Below are 18,020 nucleotides of genomic sequence, written 5' to 3' on the forward strand. Positions count from 1 at the left end.
GTCTTATTTGGTTACAGCAATATAACATGCAACAGCTTCGTATGATTCAATCTGTTAGCAACGTACTCAGCCATGAGAACAAAAGAGCAGGAACCTGCCTTGCTCCCTGAGAAGATCTGGGAGCCAGAACTGCTCTGTCACAGTATAATACAACTTGAGACACCTGTAGTCTCATGAGGTTTTAACAGCTTAAGGGAAGTACATTCTGGTTTTGCACCCTTTGCATCGACTTGAGCTTTTGGCTGTCATCAGAACAAGTCTCCACCCTCCCACCCCTTCAAGTGCAACCACTCCTTCAAACATGCTGACAAAAAAGGAACAGGTAAATTAGTTCTGGGCCAGAACAGAGCGAGCTAAACCTTTCACCTAAACACTTCATGAAAATGAATCACATCTGTGCTGCCTTCAACACATCAGATCTACCAGAGTGTCATCATTCCATCCTTTAAGCAGTGAGCACCACAGTGTGGACAGTATCTGTTCAAGTAGCCTAAGTAAATAAAGCAGTAAGAGATTCTGCACATCCCAGTGTCAAGGCTACCCAAATTAAAGCCCTTCCAGGAAGAGATGTATACTAAGACAGTCACCCTTAGGCTTTCCTCTGCTACTGAAACTCATGTAAGAATCTGAGAGTGTGCTAATGGAATGAACTGGTATTTTATATTTTCTTTTTCAGAAATGCATTTGTTTTATACTTCTAGGATGTTCACTAAATAAGACACATAAATATTAACTCCTACATCTAGATAATATTTTCAAAATATCAAAGAGAAGTAATCAGACAGGATTAACTTATTTGCCATTTTAAAAGCCACCAGTACTGCGTTACTCAGGGCCAAAAGTACTCTTGCAATTATTGTCCCAGGAGACACAGCCTCCCACACAATGTGTACTATCTAAGCTTAACAGTGTAAAGTAAGCAAAGGAAACAAGCTCTTTTAAATGTTTTTATTACAGAAAAACAAAAGGCTTACACTTGACTTAAAAAGCAGCGTTATTTTGTGAATTCAAAGTTATTACAGTGAAGTTGCTTTAAGAAACCTTTAGAGACTGAAGAAAATAATAAAATGCCAGATGCCCCTTCAGACACCATTCTAGATTTATTTGCATGACCACAGCAAACCCCTTAATTTCACATCATTTCTGACACCCAGTATATGACTTATACGCTTTTCTTCTCCCTGTGTCTTGCTGAATACAGCTGGGAGAAGGATTTGGTGAAAATGGCAGTACATTTCAAGTTTAATTTTCAATAGTTCAGTACACATCTGCTTGATATCACAGTTCTGAAGTGACTGACACACATGCTCTCCTCCTAACTCGAGCAGTGAAATGTCAGTTTTAACGGATCCTAGTTCGACTTGTTTTTTTACACAGTATCGATCATATTAAGGTCCGTATCTCAGATTTCTCAGTAACTTACTTGGCTACTGCTGATTATAAACAAAAAAAGAAAAAAAATGAAGGCTCATACTTGAAAGAGTTCCACTGACCACTTCAGTTCTTTTATTAAGTCAAAAGTTTCAGGTTTCCAGCCTGAGCCAAAACTAAAGATGTAAAATACAGATCTGTTACATATTAAGAAACAAATCAAGAAAACATTACTGCCTTAATAGTCCTACATTTTGACTCTGTCCAAAGAAATTTACAGGCTTGTCATTAAGTGATTTTTTTTAAATACAACTTAAGAGCTCTACATCACGTTAAAATTTTTTTCTAAGCACATTGTTAAGCATCTCACTCTTCAAATCTATGCTAAAACTATTACTCCAAAGATTCCACAAAAAAAAAAGAAAAAAGAAGAAGGAAGATAAAAAGCAAGAAAACTCAAGTCACTATTTACAACTGGCTATAATTAGAAAAAATGAAAAAAGGCAATTCATAGAAGGAAAAGAAAACAAAGAGGAAAAAAAAAAAGTATTAAACACCTGCTACTCAGCATTCTATGAATTCTTTTTTTTTTTTTCAGTCCTCATGAAAGGAGAAAGGTTGGACTCAAAATCAGACATGGAATCTTTCCTGGAAAAACTTCCTAATCTCCGTAGACATCATTTATACGATTTGATAACAACAATCTTTGAAGTCAGGCATTTATTTACTGTACTCTGTGCTGCAACACGAAGCCACCTGTTATCAAGCTACTTAAACAGAAGAAACGAGTTTCTTTCCTACAAGGAAAAAGGATGCAATTCATTTTTCCTGGTTATGATTTATATCATCATCAGGTTTACTCAAACATGGAACATGCCTATTTAAGCTAAACCATGTTTTTTATTTAAATTCCTTAATTCAGTGCTATAGCATAGTAACTTCTTAAGTGATCAAGCTCTCTTATAAGGAGGACATTATAATCCATATTATACAGTAATATAGCCTTTAAAAAAAATAATTAAAAAAAAACACACCACAAAACCCCAGCATGAATACTAAGAGGAAGAATATTGTTTTGTTTCTGTGGTACTCTCCATGACAACAATGCCAAAGGCTGTTTTATAGCTTACCCTTGAAGATTTTAACCCTGGACACAAATTAGTCCTTTTCACAGTCGGAGGGTTGTATTAAAACTGACTTTTATGATTAAATAGGTAACCAAAATGCATTATCCTGATTAATCTTTACAAATGTTAATATTACTCTGAAGAAGGGAGTTAATGAGTGTATGTAACAGTCTCAAACAAAACTATCAACATCAACTACTTCAAAGATATATAACAATCTGAATTAAACGCTGTAAAACAAATTTACACCATTCAAAAAGTTTGTCATTAGAAGGTTATGCAAAATAGTCAGAGGCTGTTTACATTTAAGTCTTTCTTTATCAAGTTGAAGTGTGGATTCAGAAAACTTAAAGATCATTTGCACTATAAGTTTGTGTAAGCATTCATACAAAAAAAAAAAATTAAACAGGCAATCATGTTCTAAAAGTTTTCCAATATAGTTTTCCAGCATTTTTTAGCTGCCAAAGCGCTAATAAAGACTTATTTTAGTATATAACTCCCACATCTTATACCAAGTAAACATTCCTGACTGCCAATAATTATATTATTACATGGTACAACAGTTCTCTAACTCCTAAAAGTTCACTTTTAACTTAAGAAAATAGAAAAGTTTGGGGTTCTTTTTTCCAAAATAATGTGCAACAGGTAGAACACATGACTTCCCAGAAACCTCTAAATTGTCTTTAGCTATCAGGCCCTGCAAGACATTACAGATTTCAATCATTCTAAGTTTTCAGCCTTAATTTTACATGAATGAGTGCTTAGCTGGACTATATTAGGAGCACATACAATAAGGTCAAGTAACATTATCTCGGTGTTCTGAAAATTCAAAACTCTTCAAAAAAAAAGGTGTAGAATTGTACCTGCAAATTCCTTCAGTTTAAATTGGTCTTTGTCAATCTTTTAAAGACAATCTAGAGAATATCAATTTTTTTTTTCCTGTCAATTTCTGAGAAAATTTGAATACATGCAAGTCAAAACTACCATAATGCAGACAAAATGGTCCTCTTTCGTGAAGATCATCAATAAATGACTACCTTCAATAAATATAAGTCTATTTGGAAATTCTAGAGAATAATTTTGCTAAACAAGTTAGTCTTTTTTCTTTTCCATTATGTCTTTCTGTTTAAGCTCTCCATCTGAAAGTTCTGTATATTTTCCATTCTTTTCATTCTCTTGTTCTTCCTCACTACCTTCGTCTGTGAGCTCTCGATCACCGTTTTCCTTTTTAGCTGCCTCATGTTCATCTATCCCTCCATCTGTATCCGCTGTGCAGATTCCATAGCACATAATGCTGATGACCCCCAAGGGCAAGCCAAAGAGAAAGCATCCCAGCAGCGGTGAACTCTTGAATACAGACTGTTGAAACACAAATTTGAGGTAAAAAATACTTTCAGTGAATATACAAATTACTGCTTTACTTCTCTTATTACTCTGTTTATTTATTCAGAGACACCCAAAGTGTTTTGTTTTGTTCGTTTTTTGTTTGTTTGTTTGTTTCTTTGTATTGTTTTGTTTTGCCCAGAAAGGAGAAAGAGTCCTCATTTTAACCACTCCTACTAGAAGTTAATTTTAAATGTCTTAGAACATCAAATATTACAATGTTGCATTGGGATGGCTAATGTTGACATGTCAACTGTACATTCTGTTAATTGATGCTTGAGAAACAACTGTTCTAATAGTGTTAAAACTTTGAAGCAAACACTTCCATCACTTCCTTGTGTCTCATTCTCAGAAATAGGATTGAGATTGAGGGATCTGCAGAAACATTCTGTTATTAGCTTCCTACTGAAGACTAGTTTAATGGCAGAGGAGGAAGGACTTTTGGTTTCAGAAACTGATGGCTAAAAATTGCACATTCACTGAAGTCTGGAAGCCACTCATACAGAAACATGTGAGTTTCAATTTAAATACACAGTACAAGCTTTTTGCTTGTGTAGGATAAGAAATGGATTTGTGTGCATCTTCCCAGCGCAATTCTGTTAAGCATAATTAACCTATAAGATGATAAATGTATTTGCTTTAAAGCTACACCAAGTGTAGTATTTAATCCCCTTATGCCCCAACTAATTAGACTGAAACCACAACATTTCTCAGAATGTGAAAGTGCTATCAATCTCAGTGGAAGGATGTCAAAAGGGTCAAGGAAAAGATTTTGAATTCTCCCTGTTCTGTTCCTTAAAATACATGCCAGACTAATACAGAAAAGGAGTGAAAAATGAAGATACTAACGTATGTTGAATATTTGCACACCGAAAAGCACTATTAAAAACTTTAATCAAGAAGTTCATTTGGCTTAACCCTAATGTATATACACCTATAATATATACACAAGACATATAATATAAACAAACCTATATAAAAATATTTCTAAACCCTCTGAAAAATTTTGCATCTTGATTGACAGGAGTACCATCTAATTTAATGAAAAATAAAACTTACCACTACGGTAGACCTGGCATCATAGATTATTCTCTTGATTCGTTGCAGAAGTCCATCACCACCCTGCGCCTGAAATTTCAAATGGAACCATGTCAAAACTGCTGACACTTTTCAGTTATGATTCCAAAAGTTCATTCTTCAGACCTTGCAATCTTAAGTCCCTTTAGAAGGAAATGAAAAGTAATTATTCTTGCATCTTAGGAGGCCCAGACACTCCAACTTCTCCAGCATGGACAAACATTTCAATAGACTCATGAAAACTCTCACATTTGTTTTAAACAATCAGTGCAAACTTTAGCAGTGGACTGTACTCCACTCTCTTACCACAGAGGAACACTAGTAGAAATTAGCAACTGTCTTCATCTAACAATTATAAAATCGCAGAGATCTTTTAAACTTTCCTGCATCTGACAGATATATATTTCTGGACTATGACAGAAGCAGTTAGAACTAAGTAACAAGAAGTTACAAAGGTGTAATAAAGAAAACTTGTGTCAAGCAATGACATACTAAACCTACATTGCACCTAATTTAGCAGTCTTCAAAATGACCACATTAATTCAAAGGCAATTTGTCTGTTGCACAGGACCAGTTTTCACCTGCCCTGAGTTGCCAGAAAAACAAATGGGAAGAAAACCTACATTTTGGAAGTCAACTGATCAGCACTTGACACTGACCATAACACCTCAAATTACAAAAAACTCCATAAAGGTTAAATAGGCTACCTATAGGGCCTTACAGAAAGTAACAAGAAAGTCAAGGTGAATAATCCAACACTTCCCAAGGGAGAGGGCGGGAGTGTTATGCTTCTCAGAAATGTCACTGTGGTTCAGAAAGTCTGCATTCTATTAGTTGTTTACCAACATAATTTAAAGATTGTCATCCCCCAACAGCTGCACGATTTCTTGGGCCTGAACATAGCCATTTTATGTCTACAGACACCATTTAGCTTATGAAGTCACATCTCGTATTGTTTGTCTTATATTAGCACTCTTATATAGAGATGTGAATTTAGACAGACCTTTCATCATTTTTGCTGAAATAGCGCAAACAAAAAGTAAAAAAAAAAAAAATCTAAGTGACACTATAGCAAAAAACACAAGGCATCCCAAAAGAATGTCCTCAAAGTTAAAAAACAGACAGAAACCATTTTCAATTGCTGTTTCAACCCAAAGGATATATTTAAATAGAGTCAAATAGTTCTTGATAACAGAATTCAGTGTAACTAATAAAACATTTAAAAGGTGAGAAATTAAAAACAAATAACTACCAAATAAGTTCTAGGAATGTCCCTCACCTTGCAACTGGAAGCATGGCCAGTAAAGTCAAGAACAGCAAACAAATCCACCTATATCATGTTGCTACATCAACTTGAAAGATTAAATAAATGAAAGTACTCCATATGACTGAAACAACCTACAGCATAACTTGCCATTACCACCCGTTGACCCAAAACTGTCAGCTGAATGCCACTTCATGTTATGCTAACACAGTAAGCAAAGCACAGTGAAACAGGGCTCAAATCAACACAGGTTTCTCCCAGGAGGCAGCCAAATGATTTCTTAGCAATACCCCTCCTCGTGGAAAAGCCTTCTTGCTCCATAAACACAAATGAAACCTCTGATCCATGATCTCTTTCCTCATCCACACAACATAGCCTTCTGGCCAACTTACAGTACACTGAGGGAATAAGCAAACCTGAGTTTGTTTTGCCAACATTAAAAAAAATGTTCAAGCCATCAATTCCAGAGGAATTTATTAATTTTGTTGTTTTCACAAAAGACAGCTCATTTTTAGTTTCAGAGTACAGAGGCGTGAGCTTGTGTCTCTCTAATGTGCAAAGCAAGTATACCACTGATTTTTGAATGTGTATCTATCATTCATCAAGCTATTGGGTTTATTAGTTTACTGACCAAAAGAAAAGGTAGAATTGAATTATGCACTAAAAAGAAAATTTTAAATTAACCCATTTAAAGCACACCAGGAGATCAATAAAAAGCTCTAAATTTACCAGTAAAAGGAATATCAAGAGAAGTCAGCTAACATCATGCTATAAACACAAAAAAAAAGAAAAAAAAAAAAAAGAAAAAAAAAAGCTTGCTTTCTGCAAGAGGTTCTACAGTCAGAACAGTCAGCCACAGCATACCTCAAGAATTCAGAATCACATATTCACTGACAGTACCCAAAAAAGAAAGACAGGACAGGAAGCTAAAAACACATGGCACATTAGAGTGATGAAATTTTTTCCTTACTTACACCAACCAACATATTCCAAGTCACAATGAAGACTTACTTCAGCTGTACCATCCAAAATATTGTTAATAAACTGAACCATGTCTTCTGTGTTCTCAATGTGTCTATCTGGTAGAAAATACTGCTGATTGGAGGTATTCAGAACCACAATAGTAGGAATTGTCACATCACTGGAAAAATAAAACAGATTGTTTATACATTTAAAGAACTTCTGAATAAAATACTACAATTCAAATAATTACTCTGTCATTTAGAAGGGTATAATTAATCTTCCTGTATGTTCCTTACAGCACTTCCTTAAAGGCAAGAGGGAAGGGGAAAGACAACCACCTGAATTATACAAACATGTTTCTCATTAATATTTTTTCCTTCACATCTGTGTCAGTGACACTATTGAGGCTTATTGAATTCTACATATCCATAGCGACTGCAAATCAGGTACCTTACGACTTGCCAATTAGTAAGAGATCACAGATAGCAGCTGTGTTTTTGAAATACACTATTAGCACAACACATTAAGTGTTTCAGTGCAAAATGGCTGAAGTATAACTCCAAAAATTCAGATCCATACAGCCATTGTCCAATTGATTAGCTCTATCAATAGACCCCTACTTGTTGAGTCAAAAGAATAAGCCATACCAACCAAAGCTTTTATACGTCTCTCTTAGATATGGCAGATGAGCTACAGAGTTTCTAAACAATTCTTACTCAGCAGGTGACCTTCACCTGCATGAGCATTGTTTAATATCACCGAATCAGATAGAAACAATAGGGAAAAAAAAAAAAAGGTTAGAAATTAACTCTGGAGATAAATTAGTATAATCTAATGTTCAAAGAAGCCATAAATTCTAAATTAGATCATGTTTAGGAAAATGTAATACTACACAAGTACATTGTTCAAAAAGAAATACTCAAAATGCATTAAATAAGTAAGGTGAGAAATATCACATTCTCAGTAATCAAGTTGAAAGTATAGTAACACCGCAGAAAATGTAAGGCCAACTACAGAGATAACAAAATTTCATCCTTTCAAAGAAACTTTACAAACAAAAACCAAAACTTTGTAAACAGTGACAACCTGTAACATAAGATTCTCTAAATACATTTTTCCCATTTTTACATTTTTAATCTCTATTTACTAAGAAAACATAAGAAATATAAGTAGGAGGCAACCAAACCAAGCCAGGTGTTCTTGCAACAGCCTAGTAACAAGTTATCAACCTCTGCCAAAATAACTCATCCCAGACAAAACAGAACAAGTTTTATTACTTGAATACAGAAAAGATACGCCTCCCAATTCCCCAGCTCAAAAATAGAAAAAAAAAAAAAAAAAAAAAGGTGCTTCTACATCATTTAAGAGTCTGGTAACTGAGGTTGTTGGAGTTCACTGTAGCACAGTTGAACAATTACCTCCATATACAAACTTCATACACTATACAGAGATTCATAAAAACATGTTTAATATTTTCTTCCAAGAGCTGCGTAGTAATACTCAATATACATCTACAGCTGACATTTCAATGATGCTATTTGCCTTAGCTTACACACAGATGTCCCTTTGCATTCAGTAAAATACATAAGGCTGTTTTCCTCTTTTGTGCATGGTTTTAACCATGCACATGTATTTTTAATCCAGCAAAAGCATGTTCATCCAGTGCTGAAGAGACAGATAAAATATAATGTCTACTAATGGAGTTAAAGCCAAGTTCATAAGTGTACCTCTATCGAGGACTACTACTTCTGTCCCCACAAATCATACAATATTTTGTCCTTCATGAAGAAACAGAATTTGTTCCTATGTGCACCTGGCACAGCAGAAAAGTGTTCTGCTACAGAGTTCTCACTATTCAGGAGGCTTTTTCTATTTCCACTTGCTGCCACCTACAGGAAAAGTGAAGCACTTGCAATAAGGTTTTAAATTACCCAAGTAGCCACATGAAGGGAAGCTACTTAAAACACTGAACACATGTTGCTACATTCCTTTGCCGCTTCCCACTTGTGCTGGAAATGTATACACACTGTTCAGAAAACAAAAGTCTATAAGTACTTCAACAGCAACTTCTCATATACTACAAATTATAAAATCAGGCATTTTGCAGATTAAGTTAAACAATCCAGCTGAAGAGATCTTCCTACTAGATCAGTACTGCTCTAAGTGGCAGTTCTTTCTGTCTTCTTCCTCCCAGGGACCTCATCTCCTTATCCTGCTTCTTTGCACATCAGTTCTGTTACTCAGCAGAATACATGGGAAGCCATTAAAGAGTTTTGCTGCATCAGCAAAATAACTCCCCTACTCGCCTGGCCGAAAAAGCAAACACTTTTCTGCCACACAAACAGGTTGAAACAGCTCAGCAGTCAGTCAGACATAAGAGTCTGCACAGAAGCAACTAAGGAAGTGAGGAAGGTCTTACTTTTTGGAACTACAAAGACAAGATCAATCACATTACTTAACTTGAATTGAGAGAAAGCTTTTCTTAAATTAATTGAATTCGGGTGTTAATCTACAGACGTTTCACAGAAATACAGACCTTGTGCCTCCTAGAAATTTGAGGGGTACAAACATGTGCTTTGTTCATGCTTTGATCCCCACAAAAGGAGCTTGGAAAACTTACAGAACTGGCATATTGACCCCTGTTTTTCCTTTTTTTCACTCAAGAGGCCAGAGAACAAGTAGTCAACTGTAAATAACAAGAAACTTAACTCTCTAATTATGCATTTTTAAATAAGAAACACAATAAGGGCAAATGTCAAGCATCTACTTATACATTACAAAATGTACTATGTACATATCAAGTGCAGACAGTATCTTCCATGCATCTTATACTTCTTCTCTGCAGAAGCATATTTCTATGCAGCTGTCTTAAAAGTGCATCAAGAATGAAATGTGCCTTTCCAGATATAAAAACCATAGATAATATATAACCATTACGTACATTTCCTGTTACAAATTGACATAACTTTTGTCTAGTGCCCTGTAAATTAAGTGAAGGAAAAAAACCCTACAGTTCTAACAGGGTAATTAATTTAACCAAGTAGACGTAAAATATAAGTTTTGTCAGTTAGCATTATCAGTAAGCCAAGCTTTCTGACATTAAATTATGCAGTTTAATTTAACAAGCAACTGATACTGTGTTACATGCTGAATTCTTCAGCATTCTGTTTTCAATTAAATAAACTTAGCAACAAATACAATAAAAGAAAGAATATTAATGTAAGAATTTACTTACTCCATTAGTAAACTATTAATGTAATCATTTCCATCCATATGGCCAAACTGGAAATCTCTGTAAGAGAAGCAGTGAAAAGCAGAATGACGCAAAAGAAAACAGAACAATGGGTTTCAGGAAATGTTCTTCCATAAATACATTTTCTATAACTGAAGATGAGAGCACACACTGAGCAATATAATTTAAAAAGAGAAAAATAAAAATAAATAAATAAAAACAATTAAATAAAAATAAAAATCAGTGTTGTACAAGACAGTCAGCCTCCCAAAACACACTCAGTTAATGGATTGGTCCTATGAGTATATGAATATAGTAGCAGACACTACAACATTTTTCATGTAGGAAAAAAAAGAAAAAAAAGACTGCTGTCCTAGAAAGGTTAATGCAGAAGTTCATTTAAGATATTGTTGTACCATGTGTGTCTACCTGTGAAAGTGATCCCGATAATCTCTAGCAACTTCCTGAATAATAGATTTTAGTCTGCAAGGGAAAAAAAAGTGACATTGATAATCCAGGATATATTCTGTTAAAATACAAAACAATAAATACAGAGATCTCCCCCAGTAAGCAGCAAATAGTACTGCATCAGCAACAAGGATTCCCTATTCCATTAACAAAAAGCACCTTGTTCATCTTGCTTGGTTTCTGAGGGTTGAAAGGCTATCTACCACATCAGCTCAACATGAGAGAAACACAGACAGTCAGGCTGCTTCACTCCACCTGCTGCCTTCTGAATATGCAGTACTGTGCCTCTGAAGAAAACTCAAAGAGGTCTGGGAAAATAGTATACACAGTATTTGAACAATATTTTATTAGTCTAACAATGCATGCAATCAGAAAGAGAAGGGGAAGGTCTTGTTCCTCTCTGTCTCTCCAGTAAACCCCAACTCAACTGAAAGTGTCTCTTCTTAGTACATGTTCCACAGACAACTAAGATATAAGCATTAGTAAATTCATTTTTAATGTAACTGACCTGAAGAACAGTCATTTGTTTAAACTTACTAAGTTCATCTCAAAGTCATTTGACCTCAAGTACTCTCATGTATGTTTAAAAGGTGACACAACAGCTTTAAAAAGCTATGCAATCACTGTTGGCTCCTGTCGTCTCATTGCAAGCGGCAGAAGAGCGATACAGGAACTCCCATCATCTCATCAAACACACATGTGCTTCAACAGAGCCATAAATAAAGTAAGTTCAGTAGGCTGAAGTCGTAAATTAGAGAACATATGCAATGTAACCATCATTGTAACCTAGCATTTCTGAATATTTAAGAAACTCCAAAAGTTCTCTATGTCATACCAGCACATTTCTCCCATAGTGTCACCAATACTAAATTTTGTACCTGGTATGTTCCACTGAAGAGTTTTTATCATCAATGACTGCAATAGCCACAAGTTTTCCTAAAATAAGGAATAAAATACTTGAAAACATTTAAAATTAAACACTCATTGTCAGATGGAAAACATTGCAACCTAGAAGATAACGGACAGGAATTAGCTTGAGGTATAAAGCAACTTCAATGCCACACAGCCTCTTCTAGCTGATTAAACTGTGGTTTTCTTAAAGCTACTGTAAATAAATTAAGATGTGGCTTGAAGCCACAGCACTAGCATTCTATGAAAAGCCTATCTAAAGAAAGAAGTTGAAAAGGGAAAAAACACCGATAAAAATTAATTCCCTTCTTAAGCTGCATATTTCCATATACCTAAATAAGAGGCTGTGAAAAAACATTATTATATAATTGCAATTACAAGCTGATTCTAACTGATTGAATCACTGTAGTATGGATTCAGTGCTGACTTTTTTCATACTATTGAAAATGTTGAGCATTGTCCTTATAGGAAAAAAAAAAAAAAAAAAAAAGGAAAATTTACTGGCAGAGCCCAGAATTCATTACATCAAAAAAAAAAAAAAAAAGAAAAAAACCTTAGTTCATAGATTTCTGTCAGAGGAGCTTAAAGACCAAACACCAGAATATACTGATCTTTTCTGGATTCACTTCTGTGATTTCTGATTAAAAGAAAAAAACAAAACAAAACACACAGCCTCCTAGGGTGAACAAGATCAAAATATGTTTAAAAAGCTGGCCAAAGGTTCTTCAGATCAAGCAGTTTCTGACACGGAACCAGAGCTGTTAAGAGTATAGTCATCAGCAGGATTAACTAAAGCCTCTAGAGCATAGAAGAAGCGTTTGTTAAGTCTCTCTAGACGCTGTGATTCACTCAAAAACCATCCTTCCCAGACCAATCTATTGCTCAATTCCTACCTATCATCACGCTGCAGAAAACATTCCCCTCAGAAAAAGAAACTCACTCTTGTTCAAGTAATACTGAGGAGTTTTGAGAGCAAGTACAATGACTCATTCCCAGGCTTTCTTGTGAAACAGTAATAGCTTCTCCCATACCACATTCCTCACTTTTCCCACTTCTTTCCACACCTCAAGACACTAGTTAGTGAATACACTATGAGACAACTACTTTTCAGACCAAAAAAGAAGATGGAGATAAATTCCAAGTACTTTGCATTTATACATAAAGCAAATGATGGCTTTTTGGTAACTTGAGGAACTGTTAGACAAAAATGTAACAAAGAAATATGCTACATTCAAACAATTTGTAACAGCACGTCTGTAAATTACCTTTGTAGGTGTAAAAATATTAGTTTCACAAACATGTAAGAAACTAGATGTTTCATAATCTTTAAAACTTGAAATAACTCAATGTTATTTGAATATAAACTTCTCTTTTTTTGAAATGGAATGTAGATTATAAGGTATCCTGGCCCAGAAAAATCAACACTTAAGAGAATTTCTTCTACTTCAGAGCACATATACCTTAAGAGCAGTACAAGTCATTTGTCTATTCTAGAAGTCACCTGGCTGCAAAGTTTTCATTTGGCTTGCAAAAAATTTTAGTAGAGAAAAGCCAAAGTATTACAGGACAGGTCCACTTTGGTACATGCTCTCCTCCTTTCCTTACCTATTTTATCACCTTTAAAGATATCTGAATCCATCAGCTGTAAGATATATCTAAACACATCCAGATTTGATACTTCTAAATCCAGCCATAAAATTCCTTCTAAGTGTTCCAAGACCGAATGTGTAATTTATGCAACATTTAGGCTGCTCTTAAAATAAAAGTCCTACTAATTTTTTGTGACTAATACAGGATTAGACATCCTAATTTTCACGTTGTGAGGAAAGGACCAGTGCAGGCTTTGGATGAAGCCTCTAGTCAATAGAACAGGTCTCATCTACATCAAAAAAAGATTGGCACTATCAACACTAACTCTGAGATTAATTTGTTTTTGAGTTTTAAAAAACACATTCTTATTGCTTTTTACTTTTTTTCTCAGTGTTAAGTACAAAAGATGTCAAAGAGTTCAGTGGCAGCAGCATATCACCTGTATCTCCAAGTTCATACAGCGTGAAGCCATCTACATGAAGATAACCTTGAAATCTTTCTCGATTTATCCAGGATGACAAGTCACCATCTTCATACTCTAGGAAAAAAAAATGCTGAAAATTAAGCACACATCATGCATTAAAATATCTTCTTTTTTCATTTGATAAGGTAGGTAATCAGATTTATTTATTTCAGTATTACAAATACTATTTTTTCCCTGTTTTTCTTTTACTGTTGTTTGACAAGATCTCACAGATTTCTGAACACTTCTCTTCAGTTTTACACGTTCTAAAGCTATTTTCAAATGTTGAACAAAAAGTAAGTGTATCATAGTAAAGTATGAAAAGTTGAACTGATTATTATTTGTTCCTAAATCAAGGATTAATAATACTATTCTAGAAGATAACTGTGACCCAGTGCAGAAAGGAACACTTTCGGTCCCTGTTCGGGGCGGGGGGGGGAGCGGTGCTGTGGGAACACATTCAAGTTTAAAACAAAGTCAAGAGATACAAAAATAAAACAAGCAGTATTTGTGATAGTCCTTAAATGAAATAGAAAGAAATCAAGAAAAAGCAGATGCACTAACAGCATTGTGAATGTAAATGAACAAATATTTACATGATTCAAAATCAGTCATATTGAAAGAAAGGTTGAGATGCTAGATATTTTAACCTGTAAAGAATCAAATTCTAACACATACCAGCAATACTATATCTTAAACACAAGCAAAAAAGAATAACGTATATAAACATATATATGATGCGTATATATACACACACATATAAATGAATATTAAATAATTTGTGTTAAATCCTATTGTATAGAGTGAATTATCAATAGCTTCAGGTTAACAACTGTCACGAGACTGTAGCAAGCAGTTCCAAGCCTAAAGCTTACTATAGATCTGCATCCCATTCCCTTACTATGCGGAAGAAAAAAAAAATGCCAGAAAAGGCCAGAGTATTGAAATGGATTTTGTTCAACCTTTTTCTTATAGCGAGCTCTTCAAATTTCTGCCTAATCATAATAGTTGCACATATAATCTCACTCAGTCACTCATACTGCATCTTCCTAACCTGCTTTACAATGTTGCTAGTACATTATAGAAGAGTAAAATTTTTGCAAAGTAATTTAGAAGTCTACATTGTTGCTAGTTTTGTGTTTGTGTTGAAAGGTGTGGAAAAAGCAAGTGGGTCACACAGTAAAAAGCAATTCAGAAGTGTTTCTCTTTGACAAGTATTCATTCTCCAGGCCCATTACGAAAAAAAAAAAAATAAAATAAATAAAATAAAATAAAATAAAATAAAATAAAATAAAATAAAATAAAATGCAAATCAAAAGAGTTGTAGAGTGACTTTTGCTCTGTAAGATGATTGGTAAGGCAACAGACTTAAGAGGAACACCAGTACAACCATTTTATGAAATCACAAAGAATATCCTTGACAGCCCATCTGGAATATTTTGCTGTGGTACTACTGATCCTCAGAAATTAAAACAACAGAATAATCTGAGTGATGCACTTTCAACTTAAAGTAAAAACTTGCATTTAAAACAATCTAAATCAAGAGTAGATGTATTTGTAAAGAAGCAATGTACCTCCAAGCCAACCCACGAGATGCAATTTAACTGCATGTGTGTGCATGCATCTTACAGACTAGAAAGCATTGGTTTTATGGTACAGTATAATGCTGCACTTATATATGGATATCCATACACACAGTTATACACTTTTTATATATATGGATATACATTTTTTAATATAAATGGTAGGTGTACTGCTGCAGTGGTGTTGTGAAACACCACCAGTCTCAGGTGGACAGTCTATACACTGAATAAGCCAGTCAACAGGAGTTTATCCAGCCTAGAATTGTTTATCAACTGCTCCAGTGACAACAGTCCACGTCTTCTTAACCTCTTTTTGTGAGGGACACAGGCAAGAAGGAAAAAACAGACTAAATGGTCAACCATTCTATGCATGTACAGTACACTCTGTCAGTTATATGGAGAGAGGTTAATGCTGTCTGATCCTTTCCCACTACCAATATCCAAGTAACACAAATGTGCTCAAAGCTATCAGTGAAGGCCCTCCAAACTTCAATATTTGGAATAAAAGCAAAATCAGCTTCTACTTCCTTTATAATTTTTGAAGGAAAACTTGCTGTACTAAGAAAAATACACAGACTGTATTGCCAAGGCACAAAAATCTCAAACTGGACTCTTACAAGTAATCTCTGAGCAGAGTATGCATCTGGAAAAAAAAAAAAATCATGTTACGCTTAAGACAGAGAGAGATACAACTGTCCAAAAAAGCACTTAGAGAAAAATCTGGTTAACTGTTTGGAACTGGAAATTCATCTTATGTGTGATTCTGCTTCAGTAAGAGTTTTCTTCTATTTTGCACATATTTTGGACAGTAAGTGAGGAGATAACTTTTCTCAGCGCATTAATGACAGCAAAGCAATAATATTAGAAGCTACATCTTACTAATAGCAGAGAGCAAATGTCATCACTTCTACTTCAGTATTTGCTAAAACTAATTCCTTCTCAAATGAATTTTGTTCCACAAGAACTAGTTAGTTTTTCTCTTCTTCATGAAGGAGCTGTTATTAATCATAAAACTGGGGAATTTCCCAGCACCTCAACATAACCTTCAAAAAAATTTCAACTGTTTCACTTTCTCTATATGTACGTTAAATATCTTGCCCTAAGGTACGGTGCACTTTTACTTACCATCATAAACAAAGTAAGTTCCATCTTTGAAGACCACAACAGCAGGCAATTCAGGTAATGTCACATACTGAAAGAGAGGTGGTTTTCTATTAATCCCTGAAAGATTGAAAGATTTTTAAACAAACAAACAAAAAAATCTTAAAGTGTGGAAACCTAGTCCATGGGGAAAATCTCAAAGTACATTTAAATGTTTCCTGTCTACTCTTACTAAAATAGGTTTACCAAATTCTGCATGTGAAAAAGTAACACAACAAAAATATTTTTGAGATGCAGCTCTCACAGTGTAAAGGAACCAAGGACTGTATCAGGAGCTTTGTTCTGATGATGATGTTGGCTGAATTGTCTAATTTACCAATATGTTTGAGAAACACCAGAACAGCATCACGAGTGCTTTTCCAAATGACATGCCATTCTGCATCATCCTTCTTGGAAATAAATGTAAAAGCAATGGGTTTACAATGTAACAGCAGTAGGTTTATAATGTAACAGCTCATATGAAAGAGTAAGACAAAGGTAATTCTAGACGGTATTTTATTCACTTATTTGCCTAAAACATAGTTTAGCACCTTTAAAGGGTCAATCAGCCTACGTACAGCTTACTGCTAGCAAAAGATGCCCGAAGCTTGGAACACCACCACCTAACGTGACAAAACAAAGCCCAACAGCGAATACTGTCATGCAAAAGCTCATTATAACTAGCAACCAGTGATTTAATAACATTTTTGCTTCTCTCCACAGATTATTGCATACCATAATTACTTCAGTTTACAACACATTTGTGAGAAATTATGTTTGGCAGGGAAAACAGCTCTCACTGCTTAGATCAATCACTGTGACCACAGAATTTCAGAGAGTTCCAGCCTTTTACATTCTTTCCACTGCACAAGTGAACAGTACTTCTTTTGCTTAGATAGGGCTGACATGCAAATAGCAATATTCGAATTGAGATAGTTTTCGATACCAGGCTACTGGAAATCTAACAATATACTATTTATAAAGAGATAAAATATTGGAAAATGCGAGTGACTAAAAATAAATAAATGGTGCTAGTTCTCAGTTTGCTAATCTCAAACTAATTTCAAAGTCATGCATTGTCAGGCTTGGAGTAGATGTAGGTCCCACTTGGAGATAACAAGAAATTAAAAAGCCTCTTGATTTTGTTTCAACACATAAGGCAAAATGGTTAGACTAACAACAGTAGTAGCAATTTTTTCCACTGTTGTGACTAACTGTAAATTATTTCCTTGTTACAGAATTATCCAAAGAGACACATGAGAATTCTGCAGACAGGAGACTGGATCAGTTGATCCCCGAGCAGACTAATGTTTTCATCAGCTGTGTTGCACAAGATGAAAATAACTTACCTTTTCATTTCTCTGATTATTAGGGTACCAGTGGTACTCCATGCCATGGACCCCCAAACTAAATACAAAAGTAGCTGGTGAAATGGCTGTAAGGAGCAACA

At 34.8% G+C, this 18,020-nt stretch overlaps 1 protein-coding gene across 5 annotated transcripts in view; it reads right to left on the minus strand.

The window, feature by feature from the left end:
- Window positions 1-986: 986 nt before the first annotated feature.
- Window positions 987-18,020, minus strand: part of TMX3 (thioredoxin related transmembrane protein 3) — a 29,695-nt gene continuing 12,661 nt past the window's right edge. For 2 of the 5 annotated variants that reach the window (XM_080340273.1, XM_080340274.1), the window contains exons 9-16: window positions 16,556-16,622; window positions 13,824-13,922; window positions 11,764-11,821; window positions 10,847-10,900; window positions 10,421-10,477; window positions 7,234-7,363; window positions 4,941-5,009; window positions 987-3,857 (exon numbers count right to left, since the gene is read on the minus strand). In XM_080340273.1, coding sequence (XP_080196399.1) covers window positions 3,591-3,857; window positions 4,941-5,009; window positions 7,234-7,363; window positions 10,421-10,477; window positions 10,847-10,900; window positions 11,764-11,821; window positions 13,824-13,922; window positions 16,556-16,622 — 801 coding nt within the window. In that variant the 3' untranslated portion in view covers window positions 987-3,590. Of the gene's footprint in view, window positions 3,858-4,940; window positions 5,102-7,232; window positions 7,364-9,822; window positions 9,872-10,420; window positions 10,478-10,846; window positions 10,901-11,763; window positions 11,822-13,823; window positions 13,923-16,555; window positions 16,623-18,020 lie in introns of those variants that run through there. The other 3 variants (XM_080340275.1, XM_080340276.1, XM_080340277.1) reach the window with 3 other exon arrangements.

This window comes from Nesoenas mayeri (genome assembly GCF_963082525.1).
Source record: "Nesoenas mayeri genome assembly, chromosome: 2".
In the NCBI taxonomy this organism is placed as follows: domain Eukaryota; kingdom Metazoa; phylum Chordata; class Aves; order Columbiformes; family Columbidae; genus Nesoenas; species Nesoenas mayeri.